This window comes from Erythrolamprus reginae, chromosome 9 (genome assembly GCF_031021105.1).
Source record: "Erythrolamprus reginae isolate rEryReg1 chromosome 9, rEryReg1.hap1, whole genome shotgun sequence".
In the NCBI taxonomy this organism is placed as follows: domain Eukaryota; kingdom Metazoa; phylum Chordata; class Lepidosauria; order Squamata; family Dipsadidae; genus Erythrolamprus; species Erythrolamprus reginae.
The window spans coordinates 39,974,812-39,991,400 of NC_091958.1; the positions used below are offsets into that span (position 1 = coordinate 39,974,812).

General features: G+C 48.1%; 1 protein-coding gene across 1 annotated transcript in view; it reads right to left on the reverse strand.

Annotated features, from left to right (window-relative positions):
* The window catches only part of CACNG3 (calcium voltage-gated channel auxiliary subunit gamma 3), a 113,499-nt gene extending 103,851 nt beyond the window's left edge, over positions 1 to 9,648 (reverse strand). The window contains 1 exon segment of the mRNA XM_070760900.1: positions 9,438 to 9,648. Within this exon segment, the coding sequence (XP_070617001.1) occupies positions 9,438 to 9,648 (211 nt within the window).
* Positions 9,649 to 16,589: the final 6,941 nt, after the last annotated feature.

Genomic DNA, 16,589 nt, shown 5'->3' on the forward strand with positions numbered 1-16,589 from the left:
TGGCTTTGGGCCAGAATACCTTCGGAACCGCCTTCTGCCACACGAATCTCAGCGACCGATGAGTTCCCACAGAGTTGGCCTTCTCCGGGTCCTGTCGACAAAACAATGTCATCTGGCGGGACCCAGGAGAAGAGCCTTCTCTGTGCAGCCCCGGCCCTCTGGAATCAACTCCCCCTGGAGATCAGGACTGCCCCCACCCTCGCCTTTTGAAAACTTCTGAAAACCCACCTTTGTCACCAGGCTTGGGGAAACTGACATACCCCTAGCTGTTCCATTTCATGTATGGTTCGTCTGAACTGTATGGTTGTTTTTTTATAAGAGTTTTAAAGTTGTTTTTAATATTGGATTTGTATCACATGTATTATTTTTTGTAAGCTGCGCCGAGTCCTCGGAGAGGGGTGGCATACAAATCTAATAAATAATAATAATAATAATAATAATAATAATAATAATAATAACAACAACAACAACAACAACAATAATAATAATAATAATAATAACAATAATAATAATAATCATCAGCATCATCACAATAAATCCACAATAATAACCAAAATTGATATTATATACTGATGGTGAACATAGTAGATATGTATTATTATTATTATTATTATTATTATTATTATTATTATTATTATTATTATTATTATTGATACCACATAACAACTTCCACATGGACAGAAGCACAGATGTCTCCAGGGTGCAGTGGAACCCGGAGATATAATATTCCCAGGTCACGCTCTTCTTGCTGCCTGCAAATCCCACAGCCAGCAAATTGTCCACAGACTTCGGCCAAACAGCAGTGGGACATTGTAGCTGACAAAACCTCATTGGTGACAAACCTGTGGCAGGACCCCCTTCCTATCGCCTATCTTAGGAACGAGGAGGGGGGAATGTCAGCTTCAGGGGGCAGCTGCTTGGCTGCTGGGGAGGCTCTGATGTCCCCCCAGCCCAGTTTGTTTATGGAAGCTCAGGTGAGCCGTGCACAATTCTGGCCAGCTCCCCGCCCCACTCTCTTCCTTCCATCAGTACCGCTGCCCTGCTTTCTTCGTTTCGCTGGAGGCAAACATGGCTTTCCAAGGGTTGGTTCAGTGAACAAGCCGGAGTCTGGAGGCAGAGAAGAAGGGGAGGGGGGGATGCCACGTCTTCCGGCGACCTCCCCTTGCTTCAGCCTCCTGCCTCTGTTGCCAACTGGCCTTTGCACTCCGGCCTCTGGCCTCACCTGTCCTTTCCAACTGTCTGCTTGGCAAAAAGAGCATTGTTCAGAGCAGAGCTTCAGAGGCAGCCTCAACAGTTGGCAACCAGGTTATAGTCTGTTCCGTCTTGCACGGCAAGCCAGCCGATAATTAGCCCCAAATGAAAGCTCAAACAGACACACAGGTTTCAAAATATTTTTTATTATTATTTTATTTATTTTGTTTTGTTTTGTTTTGTTTTGTTTTGTTTTGTTTTGTTATTTTATTTTATTTTATTTTATTTTATTTTATTATTTTATTTTATTTTATTTTATTTTATTTTTTATTTTATTTTATTTTATTATTATTTTATTTTATTTTATTTTATTATTATTTTATTTTATTATTATTTTATTTTATTTTATTTTATTATTTTATTTTATTTTATATTTTATTATTTTATTATTATCCCGCCCCTCTCTGAGGACTCAGGGCTGCTTACAACATATAAAAAATTACGCTTCTGAAATCCAATAAAACTAAAAAAACCAGTCTGAAACCCCAATTTAATCTAAAAACAGTCATATACATTACACCAACATACTTTCCATTCAGCATACATCCATTCAAAGGCAAGGGATGTAAATATTACTGACCCCAAGCCTGATGGCCTAAATGGGTCTTTAAACTTTTACGGAAGGTGAGGAGGGTGGGGGCAGTATGAATCTCTTGGGGGAGCTGATTCCAGAGGGCCGGGCCCCCCATAGAGAAGGCTCTTCCCCTATGCCCCAGCAAGCAACATTGTCTAGTTGATGGGACATGGAGAAGGCCGACTCTGTGGGACCTGACTGGTCGCTGGGGTTCATGTGGCAGAAGGCCGTAAGCCTCAGATTTGTTTACTTATTACAGTATTTCAAAATGGGTGAACAGTACAGTCAGGCAGTAGGGAAAGCAAGTAGATTGCTTGGCTGCATAGGTAGAGGTATAACAAGCAGGAAGAGGGAGATTGTGATCCCGCTGTATAGAATGCTGGTGAGGCCACATTTTGAATACTGTGTTCAGTTCTGGAGACCTCACCTACAAAAAGATACTGATAAAATTGAACGGGTCCAAAGACGGGCAACAAAAATGGTGCAAGGTCTTAAGCATAAAACCAATCAGGAAAGACTTCATGAACTCCATCTGTATAGTCCGGAGGACAGAAGGGAAAGTGGGGACATGATCGAAACATTTAAATATGTGAAAGGGATAAATAATGTTCAGGAGGGAAGTGTTTTTAATATGAAACACTTTGCTCCTGAACCTTATTTAACCCAAGAACAAGGGGCCCCAATCTGAGGTTAGTTGGGGGAAAGATCAGAAGTAATGCGAGAAAATAATATTTTACTGAAAGAGTAGTAGATGCTTGCAAACAAACTTCCAGCAGACGTGGTTGGTAAATCTACAGTCACTGAATTGAAACATGCCTGGGATAAACATAGATGCATCCTAGGATAAAGTACAGGAAATAGTACTGTATAAGGGCAGACTAGATTACCAGGAGGTCTTTTTCTGCGGTCAATCTTCTATGTTTCTATGTATCTCTTATTTATTACTTTAATTTATATGCACCCCAACTCCCGAAGGACTCTGGGCAACTCACAACAAATATATCAGGATGCAACAGCACAGCAGCAGAGGTGTGGGTGTGGGGGGTTCCTGCCTCTCCTTCCCGATATTTACTGGTGGCTTAGATTTCTGCCCCTCCCTCCAATCTGGCAACCTTTCTTTCCACTGCTCCTCAATCTCCTCTGAGTAACTCCAACCCCTGAACCTCCCTCCCCTCTTAGCAAGTTACCCGTCTCAGGGCTGGAGCTCTTCAGAAATAACCCAGGCAGAATTGCTCATCGTCCCATTCATTGTCCTATCTCCGAGACCGCCTTCTGCTGTACAAATCCCAGCAACCGGTGAGGTCCCACAGAGTTGGTCTCCTTAGGGTCCCATCGACCAAACAACGTCAGCTGGCGGGACCCAGGGGAAGAGCCTTCTCTGTGGGGGCCCCGGCCCTCTGGAATCAGCTCTCCCCAGAGATTTGCACTGCCCCCACCCTCCTCACCTTCCGAAAGACTTTAAAAACTCATCTTTGCCGCCAGGCTTGGGGCTTTTAGATCTTCCCCCTGATCAATGAATGTTTTCAGTATAATTGGTTTGATAGGTTTTCTTTTTAATTGAATTTAATGGTTGTTTTAATGTATTATTAGTTGGATTCATATTATTGTTCTGTCTTTGCACTTGCTGTGAGCCGCCCCGAGTCCTCGGAGAGGGGCGGCATACACATCCAATTCAATAATTTAAAATAAAATAAATAAATCGCTTGGAAAACAGAATTCCTGCTGCAGAGAGCTCTCCGGCGCCCCAAATCCCACCCAAGCATCTGCTTTCACCCATTTCATGAGGCAGCCAGAGAGTCTCCCCCCCCCCACTTCCTGCGCTTCTCATGCTCCCTATGAAGGACCGGCTCTGTCTCCAGCAGACCCGACTGCGAGAGGAAATTTCTTTCCAGCCATAAGCAAGTACCGACTTTGTCAATCAACAGCTGGCTTCCCAAATGACACGGTCTCTGAGCATATCTGCAGTGCTGCCCATAAAGTCATTCAAGACACATGCACAAACAAGGCTCCGTTTGGCTGGCTCGTTTCAGCCTCCCTTGTAAGCAGACTAGCCCCCCCCCCCCCCCCGAGCAGGATTATTCCCCACTGCAAAGTGCACAACATGGAGAACTAGTGAAACAGCCGGTGCTCGTCGGCCCCAAGAAATACCCCTTGGACGCAGACAAAAGTTCCCATCCAACTGCTTGGCCTGTCTCGCTCGCTGCTCAGCACGGAGGCCTTTGCTTTGGATTCAAGCCACCCCATAGATGCCTCCCGCCTCCCTCTCGCCAAAGGAGAACCAGGACTCTGTGTTAGAGATGGTGCAGCAGGTGCGACGCAAAGCCGCTTAGGTAGAAAGAGATGTGCTGGTGATCTCATGAAGAACCACAGTGCAGCGAGAGGTAGGGCTTTTGCAATAGCAAACATTGTTGGCAAAGCAGCTATGAAAAACGCAGCTTGTACCCAAGGGGCCGGTAAAGATCCACGTCTATTCCAAAGCAGGAAACGGGGAGGAGGGAGGGAGGAGAAGAGAGAAACTGAAAAATGCACTTACAAACCACCACCCCCGTTCCGGCTGTATAGAACGCTGGTGAGACCCCATTTGGAATAATACTGTGTTCAGTTCTGGAGACCTCACTTACGAAAAGATATGGATCAAATTGAACGGGTCCAAAGACGGGCTGCAAAAATGGTGCAAGGTCTTAAGCATAAAACCAATCAGGAAAGATTTCATGAACTCCATCTTTATAGTCTGGAGCAGTGTTTCCCAACCTTGGCAACTTGAAGATATTTGGACTTCAACTCCCAGAATTCCCCAGCCAGCAGATGCTGGCTGGGGAATTCTGGGAGTTGAAGTCCAAATATCTTCAAGTTGCCAAGGTTGGGAAACACTGGTCTGGAGAACAGAAGGGAAAGGGGGGACATAATCGAAACATTTAAATATGTTAAAAGGTTAAATAAGGTTCAGGAGGGAAGTGTTTTCAATAGGAAAGTGAACACAAGAACAAGGGGGCACAATCTGGGGTGAGTTGGGGGAAAGATCAGAAGCAACGTGAGAAAATATTCTTTGACTGAAAGAGTAGTAGATGCTTGGAACAAACTTCCAGCAGACGTGGTTGGTAAATCCACAGGAACTGAATTTAAACATGCCTGGGATAAACATAGTTGCATCGTAAGATAAAATACAGGAAATAGTGTAAGGGCAGACTAGATGGATTATGTTAGTGGTAGTCATTGATTATAGAACTTATGGAATTACAGAAATTATAGAATTACAGAAATACAGATTATAATTTTAAAAGGTAGACTATGATTATTTTAAAAAATATTTTTTTTTGTAAATTTATGAAAGGCTATAATTTAATTTGTTTTAAAGAAAGGGAACTTTTCCTTTTATCTATTGGGATCAATATATTTAGAGTAGGGCATGATGATTCCACTGGGTATGCCGCGATAAAATTAGAGTAGGGTATGAACATTCAGCTGGGTATGCAGCGATATACTTAGAAGTTGATTCCAATGGGTTATTAGAGGGTTGTTGTTTTTTCTCTTCTTTTTTTCTCTTTAGAATAGGGCCTGATGATTCCACTGGGCTTACAGTGATACAATTAGAGTAGGGTATGATGATTCCGCTGGGTTTGGAGCGACATAACTAGAATAAAATTAGAGTAGGGTATGATGATTTCACAGGTTATAGATAATGGAGGAATGAATTTATTATGTCACTGGATTTATAGTCATATGGTCTAAAGTGGGTTGGAGGATTTTATTGGTTCATTTGTGAACCATAAGGTTTTGTAAGATTTGACTGAGTTATTTGGATTTACTTGGGAGGTTGTTAAGAAGAAGAAAAATCCTCTTGATATGGAGGAGATATGGGGAAAATTTGAATTACTACAGCCTAATCAATTAGAGGTGATTAAAATTAGGAACAGCCTAAAAGGTATCTTAGTTAATAGCTTATTAGTATAATATAAGAAACTTGAGCAGCTATTTTTTTGTCCAGATGTCTAAAGTAAAGGAGGTAGCATTGGATCTGTATACCATAATCTCAAAATTGATTTATTGTGATGCAATTTGATGTTGTTGGTATTTTATGTTGTAATTGTGATTGGAGAGAAAAATAAAAAAAATCTTTGCTGGGAATCTTCTATGTTTCTGTAAAATAATGCTTGAGATTTTGTAACTCAAACTTCAGCAATACATGACAATGGAAACTGCCAGATGTCCGAGCCTTGTTCAGAAGGGGCAGGGGCACCTGAGGCCCCATAGCTAAAGCTGTGGGGTCCTGGGGAGGGCAAGGGAATCATCACCCAGGAAGCAACAGTTAGAATGAAAGACAGAATAACTCAGAGGTCCGAAGTGGCGGACAAGGTGTGCCTAGGTTGAACACATAAGCAGAAGGAACCATGAGAAATGCTGGGTTGGAAGCAATTTATTTATCTATTTATTAGATTTGTATGCCGCCCTTCTCATAGCATATAAGATGACAATACAACACAAAGGCAAATTTAATTAAATGTAAAATCACTGTCTAAAAGTTCGATATTTAAAAACAACCATACCTGTTCAATCATACAACATATATCTCATTTCGTTGGCCAGGGGGCTGCGACCTAAGGAACATAAGAACATAAGAACCTAAGAAGAGCCCTGCTGAATCAGGCCAAAACCCATCGAGTCCAGCACACAGTGGCCCACCAATTGTCCATGGGGATCTTGAGCAGAAAGAGAAGGCAAGACTCTCCCTTTCCCTTGACCCCCAACAAATGGTACTCAAGGGAATCCTGCCTGCCTCAACCAACATAGAGGCGGCACATGGACATCCATTTCAATAACCACCTATGATACACTTGGCATCCATGAATCTGTCTAATCCTGCCTTGAAGGCTGACAGCTGTCATGGCCTCTTCTGGAAGTGAATTCCATAAACCAACGACCCTCTGGGTGAAGAAATATTTCCCTTGATTTGTCCTCACCTATGAGTTTTAGGGAGGGCCCCCTTGTCCTAGTATTGTGTGATAGAGAAAAGAATTTTTCTCTATTCATCTTTTCTATCCCATGCATGATTTTATACACTTTGATCAAGCCACCCCTTAAACGCCGTCTTTCAAGGCTGAAGAGACCGAGGTCTTGCAACCTGGTATCATAAGGGAAGGCCCCCATTTCCTTGATCATTCTTGTTGCCCTTTTTTGCACCTTTTCCAGTTCTAATGACCTCAAGCCTGGTGGCATAAATGAGTCTTAAGACTCTTGCGGAAGGCGAGGAGGGTGGGGGCAGTGCGACTCTCCGGAGGGAGTTGATTCCAGAGGGCCGGGCCCCCCACAGAGAAGGCTCTTCCCCTAGGCCCTGCCAAGCGACATTGAAGTTAATTTTTGTTGTGAGAAACCACAACTATCACAGGCAGGTTGATGACTACCGGAGAGGAAAATTATTTGTTTTGCAGAGGAAGAGAGTGTAAAAGCCAGACTTTTCTGCTCAACATTACTAGGAGGAGGAAAGAGGGGTGGGGGGAAGCATTATGTCAACTCAAAAAGGAGGAATGATAACACACTTTGTCTTTCCAGGCACAGAAATTGACTGCGATGCTGACTGTAGCACCGATATAGAGACATCTGCTATTTGTGAGAAATACCACGATGGATCTAGATCAAATATGGAACTGCAGAGACGCCACACACTGTCAATATATTGTTTCCCCTGTTGCAACATATGGCTCCCAGAAAAGACAAACAAAGAAAACCGATCCTTTGAACTGGGGTTCTGGAGACAATAGTGAAAAATACATCGGGTGGCCAGAAGAAGAGGCAAGTCAACACCAGATGGTGGGAGTAAAATCTCACCGCTCAGCAGAAGAACGAAGAACGATGCGAAAACTGAAATATTTGGGCATAGCATGGGAAGGCGAGACTCACAAAAGGCTGCTTAGAAAAATGGAAGAGGCCAAATGAAAGAGACCAGGCGGCTGATAATATGACCGATGGTGCAAGCAGGAGCTTTGAAGAACTCTAAGAAGTGGCTATGGATGGACCGTTTTGAAGAAAAGATGCTCGTTGGAGTGACAAAGACTTGGAAGCCTTTGAAAGACTGAACTACCTGAACAGCCCCCTCCCCCCCCAAAAAAGGGAGGAGGTGGGGCAGGTGTGTGTGTGTGGGGGAGAGAAGCAGCTGGACACAACGAGGGACCCAGGGGAAGTAGACAGGGTCTATTAAGGACTCCACTGAGAAAGAAAGCCACAAGTGGAATTGTCTTCTAACCCAACGGTGAGCCCTTCTCGTCTTCATTCGCTTTCCTTTGTGCTGCGTCTCTAAAGCAGGTTTGATATTCAGCTGGTTCTCTGAAGCTGCCCAAGGGCTTTTCATGCTTTGGCAAGGCGCGAGGGATTGACAGGTTCCCCTCCGTGTCTCCCCCGCCAGCCCTCCACCATGCTTCCTCCGCTGCCTGTAGCCTGATTGATGCCCCCTCCCCAAAACATTCCACTCTGGGGACAAGAGCCCCTGGGGAAAGAGGCTTGGAAGCCCAGTGGTCTCTGGACCATCTGGACCATGTGGTCCATGAGGAGGGGGCTGCCTCCATAAGATGGGAAGAAGCAGCCCTCTTCCCCCACCTTGATTCATGCTGCAGTCCATGAGGTCTAGAGGCATCACTTGCTCCGTCTGGGGGTGGGGGATTGGAAGACCAGTGGACAGAGGCAGGACTGCTTCCCAGAAGGGGATGTACACACGCAGACATGCACACAACATATTGTACACATGCCTGGACACACATGTTTCAAGGCTCAGCTTTGGGGAAGTTGAAGCTGTCTGGCTCTTCCGAGGAACCCTGAGACAAAAGACTGCAACCTGCTTTGCCAGGAGCTTTGCCCCCAGGGGACTTTGCTTCAGACCTGCAGACCTGCTGCTCCACCTCTTCACGCACTCTGCCTCTTCTCCCTCTCCCTCTCCCCCCTCTCGGTCTCTCTGGTGCGTGCTTATGTGCAGCTGTTAGGACTGTGAGATTTCAAGTAGGTAACATGCAGAGAAAGGAACCTCTGGCTTTCCCGCAGATAGGAGACGCCTATGGGGAGGACTGGGGAAGGGAGGAAGGAAGGAAGGAGGGAGGGAGGAAGGAAAGAAGGAAAGAAGGAAGGAAGGAAGGAGGGAGGGAGGGAGGAAGGAAAGAAGGAAGGAAGGAAGGAGGGAGGAAGGGAGGGAGGAAAGAAGGAAGGAGGGACGAAGGAGAAAGGGAGGAAGGAAGGAAGAAAGGAGGGAGGGAGGGAGGGAGGGAGGAAGGAAGGAAGGAAGGAAGGAAGGAAGGAAGGAAGGAAGGAAGGAAGGAAGGAAGGCTCCCTGGCTCACTGCATTTTCTCCCTCCCGCAGCAGACCAAGGGAGAGCTGCCCAGGAGAAGGGGCCCCGGCCGGGGCGTCCGCTGCCGGCCCTCCCCGCGGTTGCAGAGCCTGGGAGCGCCCACCCAGCGAGTCTCGTCCGCACAGGCAGCCTCCCACGCGTGGCTCGGGGCTGAATTCGGCCGGACAAGCGCGCGGGGGGCAACAGGTGCAGCCCGGCCCGGAGCGCCCCCTCCGCCGACGGTGGGGTGGGGATGCCGGCCGGGACCGCAGGCCTCGCCTCTCCTGGCCCGCGCGTCCGCCTACCTTCCAGGCAGCAGGTCCGCCACAAGCCCGAGTGGGTCAGGACCTCCTCATTCTTCCGGCTGGTGTCGTTGTCGCTGCTGGACTTGGTCCTGCAGACGCCGCGCGAGTAGAGCCAGTAGTCGGTGCCCACCGCGATGGTCATGAGGCTGAAGGCGGCGAAGGCGCCCAGGGTGGTGATCAGCATCTGGACGCCGCGCTCACACATCCTCATCGCCGCGCATGGCCCCGCGGGCGGGCGGGCGGGCAGCGGCCAGCCGGCCGGCCGAGCCAGGCTGCGCTCAGCCCCGAGCAGGCGCCGCGCCGGCCAGCCGCGGCCCCGCTGCGCACTCCCTGCCCGCCGGGCCCCGCTGGGACGGGGCGCGCGGCTGAGGAGGAAGAGGAGGAGGAGGAGGACCAGCAGCCCGGCGCCGGAGCCCCATCCCCGGGCGCGCGGCAAGGCGAGGGCTCCGGCGAGCGCGGCGCGCGGTCTGCCTGTGCCGGAGCCAGCGCCAGCCCGCCCCGGCAGCAGCAGGCGGCGAGGGGAGGCGGCTGGCGGCGGCTGGCGGGAGGAGGGAGGCAGGAAGCCCGTCACGGCCCCGGCCCCTCCCGCGCCGGCAGCCGCCCGGCCCCGGGAGCCCCTTACGCAGCCGGCGGGCGAGAAGCGCTCCCGGTCGGAGGGTGCTGAAACGGACAGCTCCCCAGCCTGGAGCCCCCCTGCCCGACCGGCCCCTCCGCCGCGTCTTTCCCCCGATTTAGATGAACCGAGTTGGAAGAGACCTCGCGAGTCATCTAGTCCAGTGTTTTCCAACCTTGGCAACTTGAAGATATCTGGACTTCAACTCCCAGAATTCCCCAGCCAGCAAATGCTGGCTGGGGAATTCTGGGAATTGAAGTCCAGATACCTTCAAGTTGCCAAGATTTGGAAACACTGATCTAGTCCAACCCTCCTGCCCAAGCAGGAGATCCGATATCTGCCTCTACCTAGGATTGAACTGACCATCTCCTGGTTGGGAGGCAAGAGTTCCATTTCCAGGTCACCAAGCTAGGGTGCCTGAGGGAAAGGGCTCTACCCGGGGGCAGAGGTGGGCTACTAAGGTGGAATGGTGAGGTGGCCTCTGGCTCTGAGTGCTAGCCACAGGCGCACCACAGGCTGGACTCGGCTCTGAGTGCTAGCCGAGTCCAGCCTGTGGTGCACCTGTGTGTCCGTGTGCGATTTTGCTACCTGCGCAGGTGCAGTAGCCTAATTGCACTGGACTCTGCATTTGCTACCTGCCCAGGTGCAGTAGCAGAATTGCGCTGGACTCCGCAGACACTCAGAGCCTTGGAGGTGAGCACACGTCACTGTTCCTCCTTAGCAGCCCACCTCTGTCCAGGGGCCAGAGAGGTTGCTGGAACTGGGCATGGATAGTTTAGCAAAAAGGAGGGCCAGAAGGGACATGATAGCAGTATACAGATATTTGAGGGGTTGCCACAGAGAGGAGGGGGTCATACTATTTTCCAGGGCACCAGAGGGCCAGACCGGGAGCAATGGATGGGAATTGACCAAAAAGAGATTCAACCTGGAAATAAGGAAGAACTTCCTGACGGTCAGAGCGATCAACCAGTGGAATGGCCTCCCAGTGGAGGTTGTGAATGTCCCAACTCTGGACATATTCAAGAGGAGATTGGACTGCCACCTGGCTGGGGTGGTGTAGGGTTTCCTACTTAAGTAGGGAATTGGACTTGATGACCTGCAAGGTCCCTTTCAACTCTAATAATAAATAAAATTAAAAAAATAAAAATCTCACCAAAGAAAAACATCTTAGCAGCTGAGATTTGGGTACTGGAGGCTGAAACATATGAGGAACCGTTACAGAAATTGGGTATGTCTATGAGGAAAAGAAGGACTAGAGGTGACGTGATAACAGTGTTCCAGCATTTGGGGGGCTGCCACAGAGAAGAGGGGGGTCAACCTATTTCCAAAGCACCAAGAGGAAAGACAAGGGGGGAAAAGGATGAAAAATTAAGAAGCAACTTAGAACTAAGGAGAAATTTCCTGATAACGAGAACAATTAATCACTGGAACAGCTTGTGGTTGCTCCACCACTGGAGGTTTTTAAGAGATTGGACAGCCACTTGTTTGAAATGGGAGAGGGTCTCCTGCTTGAGCAGAGGGTTGGCTTAGAAGACCTCCAAGGTCTCTTCCAATTCCGCTAATCTATGTTCTTTGAGAGTGTCTTGCTGACCTTGGCTGCTCTCAAAAACCAAATCCAGGCCCAGGCTTAGATAGAACTTGGGAACAAATTTGGATGAGAAATACTAACATGACTAAATCAATAATCTTATAAAGAGAATCAATAAAAAGTGTTGTACCAGTGGCACCTAGCATTGAAAAATTGGCTCGGATATATCCAAATTATAATCAATCAATTGTGCTGGAAGTGCAAATAAGAACAAGGCACCTTCTTCCATCAATGATGGTCATGCCCCAAAATGAAAAAATATTTAATCATAGAATCATAGAGTTGGAAGGAACCTCAAGGGTCATCGGGTCCCACCCCCTGCTCAATGCATGATTCATTAAACCACCTCAGAAAGATAACTGTCCAGTCTCTGTTTGAAGACCTCCATTGAAGGCGAGCCCACCACCTCCTGTGGCAAACTGTTCCACTGGTTTATCACCCTTACTGCTGGAAAGTTTTTTCTGATATCTAATCTAAATCTACTCCCTTGAAGTTTCATTCCACTGTTTCTCGTCCTTCCATGTGCTAATGAGAACAATGCTGAGCCTTCTGCTCTATGACAGCCTTTCAGATATTTGTAGACAGCTATCAAGTCTCCTCTCAGTCTTCTCCTTTGCAGTCTAAACATCCCTAGATCCTTTAACTGTTCCTCATAGGACCTGGTTTCAACACCACTCACCATCCTTGTAACTCATAGAAACATAGAAGATTGACGGCAGAAAAAGACCTCATGGTCCCTGTAGTCTGCCCTTATACTATTTCCTGTATTTTATTTTAGGGTGGATATATGTTTATCCCAGGCATGTTTAAATTCAGTGACTGTAGATTTACCAACCACGTCTGCTGGAAGTTTGTTCCAAGCATCTAACTACTCTTTCAGTAAAATAATATTTTCTCATGTTGCTTCTGATCTTTCCCCCAACTAACCTCAGATTGTTGCCCCTTGTTCTTGTGTTCACTTTCCTATTAAAAACACTTCCCTCCTGAATCTTATTTAACCCTTTAACATATTTAAATGTTTTGATCATGTTCCCCTTTTCCCTTCTGACGATACAGATTGAGTTCATGAAGTCTTTCCTGATCAGTTTTATGCTTAAGACCTTCCACCATTTTTGTAGCTCGTCTTTGGACCCGTTCAATTCTATCAATATCTTTTTGTAGGTGAGGTCTCCATTACTGAACACAGTATTCCAAATGTGGTCTCACCTGCGTTCTATACAGCAGAATTACAATCTCCCTCTTCCTGTTTGTTAGACCTCTAGCTATCAGCCAAGCATTCTACTTGCTTTCTCTACTGCTTTACCGCACTGTTCACCCATTTTGAGACTGTCAGAAATCAAGACCCCTAAATCCTTCCCTTCTGAAGTTTTTGCTAACACAGAACTGCCAATACAATACTCAAATTGAGGATTCCTTTTTCCTAAGTGCATTATTTTACATTTGGAAACATTCAAATGCAGTTTCCATTGCTTTGGCCATTTATCTAGTAAAGCTAAATCATTTGCCATATTACAGACACCCCCAGGAATATCAACCCTATTGCACACTTTAGAGTCATCGGCAAATAGGCAAACTTAAAATAGGCAAATTTTTAAAAGGACATTGATAAACTAGAGCAAGTTCAAAAAAGGGAAGTTTTTTGAACTTGCTCTAGTTTATCAATGTCCTTTTTAAATTGGGCCCCCCAGATCTGAACAGAGTATTCCAGTTGTGGTTGTACCAAAGTACTGTAGAGAGGAATAATTACTTAATGTGAGTGAGATTCTATGCTCCTCTTGATACATCCCAGGACTGTGTTTGCGCATATTGGACGCAACTTAGAAAGTGGTTACAAGAAATAACCAATGTAAAAATTGAATGCATACCAGAGTTCTTTCTATTAGGCATTATCAGTAATATGTATGAGGAAAATGTTAAATATTTGATGCTACACATTAGAACGGCCGTAAGAATAACATACGCAAAAAAATGAAAAAATCAGCAGAACTACAGCGACAAGGAGATAATTGGGAAAATTTATGAATGTGCAGAAATGGACCATTCGACTATGGAACTGAACAATCAAAAGGACTCAGATTACTATGCTATTTGGATGAACTGGTACAACTGGATACAAAAAAAGAAACACAAATCAACAATAGAATGTCATAAATGAACAAATGTTAAAATTATTATTATTATTATTATTATTATTATTATTATTATTATTATTATTATTAGCATTATTAGTATTATTAGTATTTGTTGCGGTTCCGTCTGAGGCCCCTCCGGGAACGGCTGACCTTCTGTCGGTTTCCAGCTCAGAGGGAGAGGCTGAGGAACAGGAGGTGCAGACAGACGAGGAGGAGGAATCCCAGGCTGAAGAAGAGGGAGGACAGCCAGAGTCCCACCAGGGGGAGCTCTCCCCAGCAAGCAGCCTGGATTCCTTAGAGGAAAGTGCACAAGCCATAATTGATCTGCGACAACGAAGAGCTACTCAGAGACGGAGTCAATTGGCTAAATACTTTCAGCATTAAAGTGGCAACAGCTGGGTTTGGGTGTGGTGCTCTTGGGAAAGGCTAAAAGGCAGACCCACCCTTCCTGGCTTGTGGAGTTTTATCTTTGAGAGTCGTGGGACCTGACTGTGAACTTTGGCGTCTTGGAATCCTGGTTTGTGCCTTTGACTATTGAAACCTTGGGGGTGTGTGCCAGCAAGAAGCTTGCTGTATTGTCTGGACATCAGGACCCTGCTGTACCGTATTATATCCTGTCTGTTGGGAAGAACAGGTTTTCCTCTGTGCTTATTTTTTCCAGTTATAAAATACTTTTGGCTTTTACCAGAGTGTCTGGCTGTTTTTTCCAGTTGGTGTTGAGGTCTGGGGGAACCCAGACAGAACAGTATAAAACTCCACCAACCACCAGACACCTGGTGCTCATTTTGGAGGGGTGATTTGGTTGTTTTTTTTTCTTGCTCTCTGCTGCTGGTTCCTTGTTGGACATCTTTTGCTTGTTGGCTTCCTGTTTTTGCCTGCCACCATGGATGTTTCTGCAGCTGACATGCAGGCTGTCTTTGCAGAGTTGCGAGGGGACATTGCTCAGTTGACCCAGACAGTCCTGTTATTACAACGGCAAGTGGAGGTTTTGTCCCAGGCGGCCCCACCCCAGGCGGCACCTGTGGTACCTCCTCCAGCACCTTTGCCCAGAAGGAAATGTTTTGTGGCGATGCCGGAAAAGTTCTGGGGGGACCGGCGGCTGTTTTCTGCGTTCCAGAGCCAGGTGCAGCTTTTTATCAACGCTCAGATGATGCACTTCCCAGGGGATGACCACAAGGTGGTGTTTCTGTGTAGTTTGTTGGCTGGCCCTGCAGCGTCGTGGGTGGCACCTTACCTGGCCCGGGATGACCCGCTACTCCAGAACTACAACGCTTTCTGTGACCTGCTGCGTCACCAATTTGCGGACCCGGTGCAGGAGCAGACGGCCACGCGGGCGCTGAAGCAATTACGCCAGGGTTCGCGCCCCCTGGCGGACTATATGGCTGACTTTCGGTCTCTGGCCGGGCAAGTCCAGTGGAATGAGGCTGCCCTGATTGAGGCCTTTCAGGATGGACTATCAGACACGATGTTGGACGAACTGGTGCATGAGGTGATGCCCGGCACGTTGGACACTTTGGAGCGGCATTGCTTGGCAATAGAGGCCAGGCTGTTGGCCAGGGAAGTCCGTCGAGCGGGACGGTCCAACCCCCGTGCGTCAGGCGTCCCGCCGACACCTGTTCCGCGGCGGGGGTTGTCGACCGTAAGCACCCCGGCTCCGGTCCCTGCGCCCCGACATTTTTCACCAGCACTGCCTCCACGCCTGATGGATCGTGTTGCTGCCGGGGAGCCGATGGACGTGAGTTACGCCCGAACCCGACAGACCCCGGAGGAACGAGGGCGTCGGCGGGCAGCTGGGTTGTGCTTCTATTGCGGGGCCCCGGGACATTTTGCTGTCGTTTGTCCCCACAAGAGACGGAGCACGGTGGCTGCCGTCATTCCCGTACCCTACAGTTCTCCCGTGCTTCCCATGGCGTCCCCTGTGCAGTTACAGGAGACAACCCCTTGTGTCCCCGTCCCTGCCCTGAACTCTCCGATGGCGGGGCCTTCGTCTGGATGTCCTCCGTCGCCGGAACGATCGGGAAACGAGGGGGGCCCGGCTTGGTGGCAACACTAGGTCGGGCGGGGATCCCACTTTCTTCTGACTCCACGACTCCCGAATTCGGACCGTTTCGACACCTGACGCTTGCGGTGACTCTGCATATTGCGCAACGGACTCGGACTTATCCCGCGTTGGCCCTCGTGGATTCGGGGGCGACGACGAACTTCTTGGACGAAGCCTTTGCCCAACGTCATTCCTTGCCCCTTTGTCCTGTTACCCCGCCATTAACTGTGGAGACTATCGATGGGGGGGTTTTGCTGGCTGGTCCCATCCGTTTCCAGACCCTGCCGGTGCGGATGTGCATCGGAACTCATGAGGAGGCCTTACAGTTTTATGTTACCAAGGGGCTTCATTTTCCCCTCGCGTTGGGGTTGTCATGGCTGCGTGCACATGACCCGCATGTGGTGTGGTCCCAGAACCTGGTCACATTCTCCAGTTTGCAGTGCGTGGACCATCACCGACATGTGTGCGCAGCCCACGGCCCAGTAGTTCCCGCGATCCAATTACCCCGTTGCCTCGAGGAATTCGCCAATGTGTTCAACGAGAAGGAGGCGGATCGGCTACCACCGCATCGGACGTATGACTGTGCCATCGACCTGCTCCCTGACGCCAAGCTCCCGGCTGGTCGTTTGTACTCCATGTCCGAGCCGGAGCTTGTGGCCCTCAAGGAGTTTGTGGAGAAGAATTTGGCCAAGGGATTTATTCGGCCATCCAAGTCCCCTTTGTCTGCCCCTGTTTTGTTCGTGAAAAAGAAAACGGGCGATCTTCGCCTCTGCTGTGA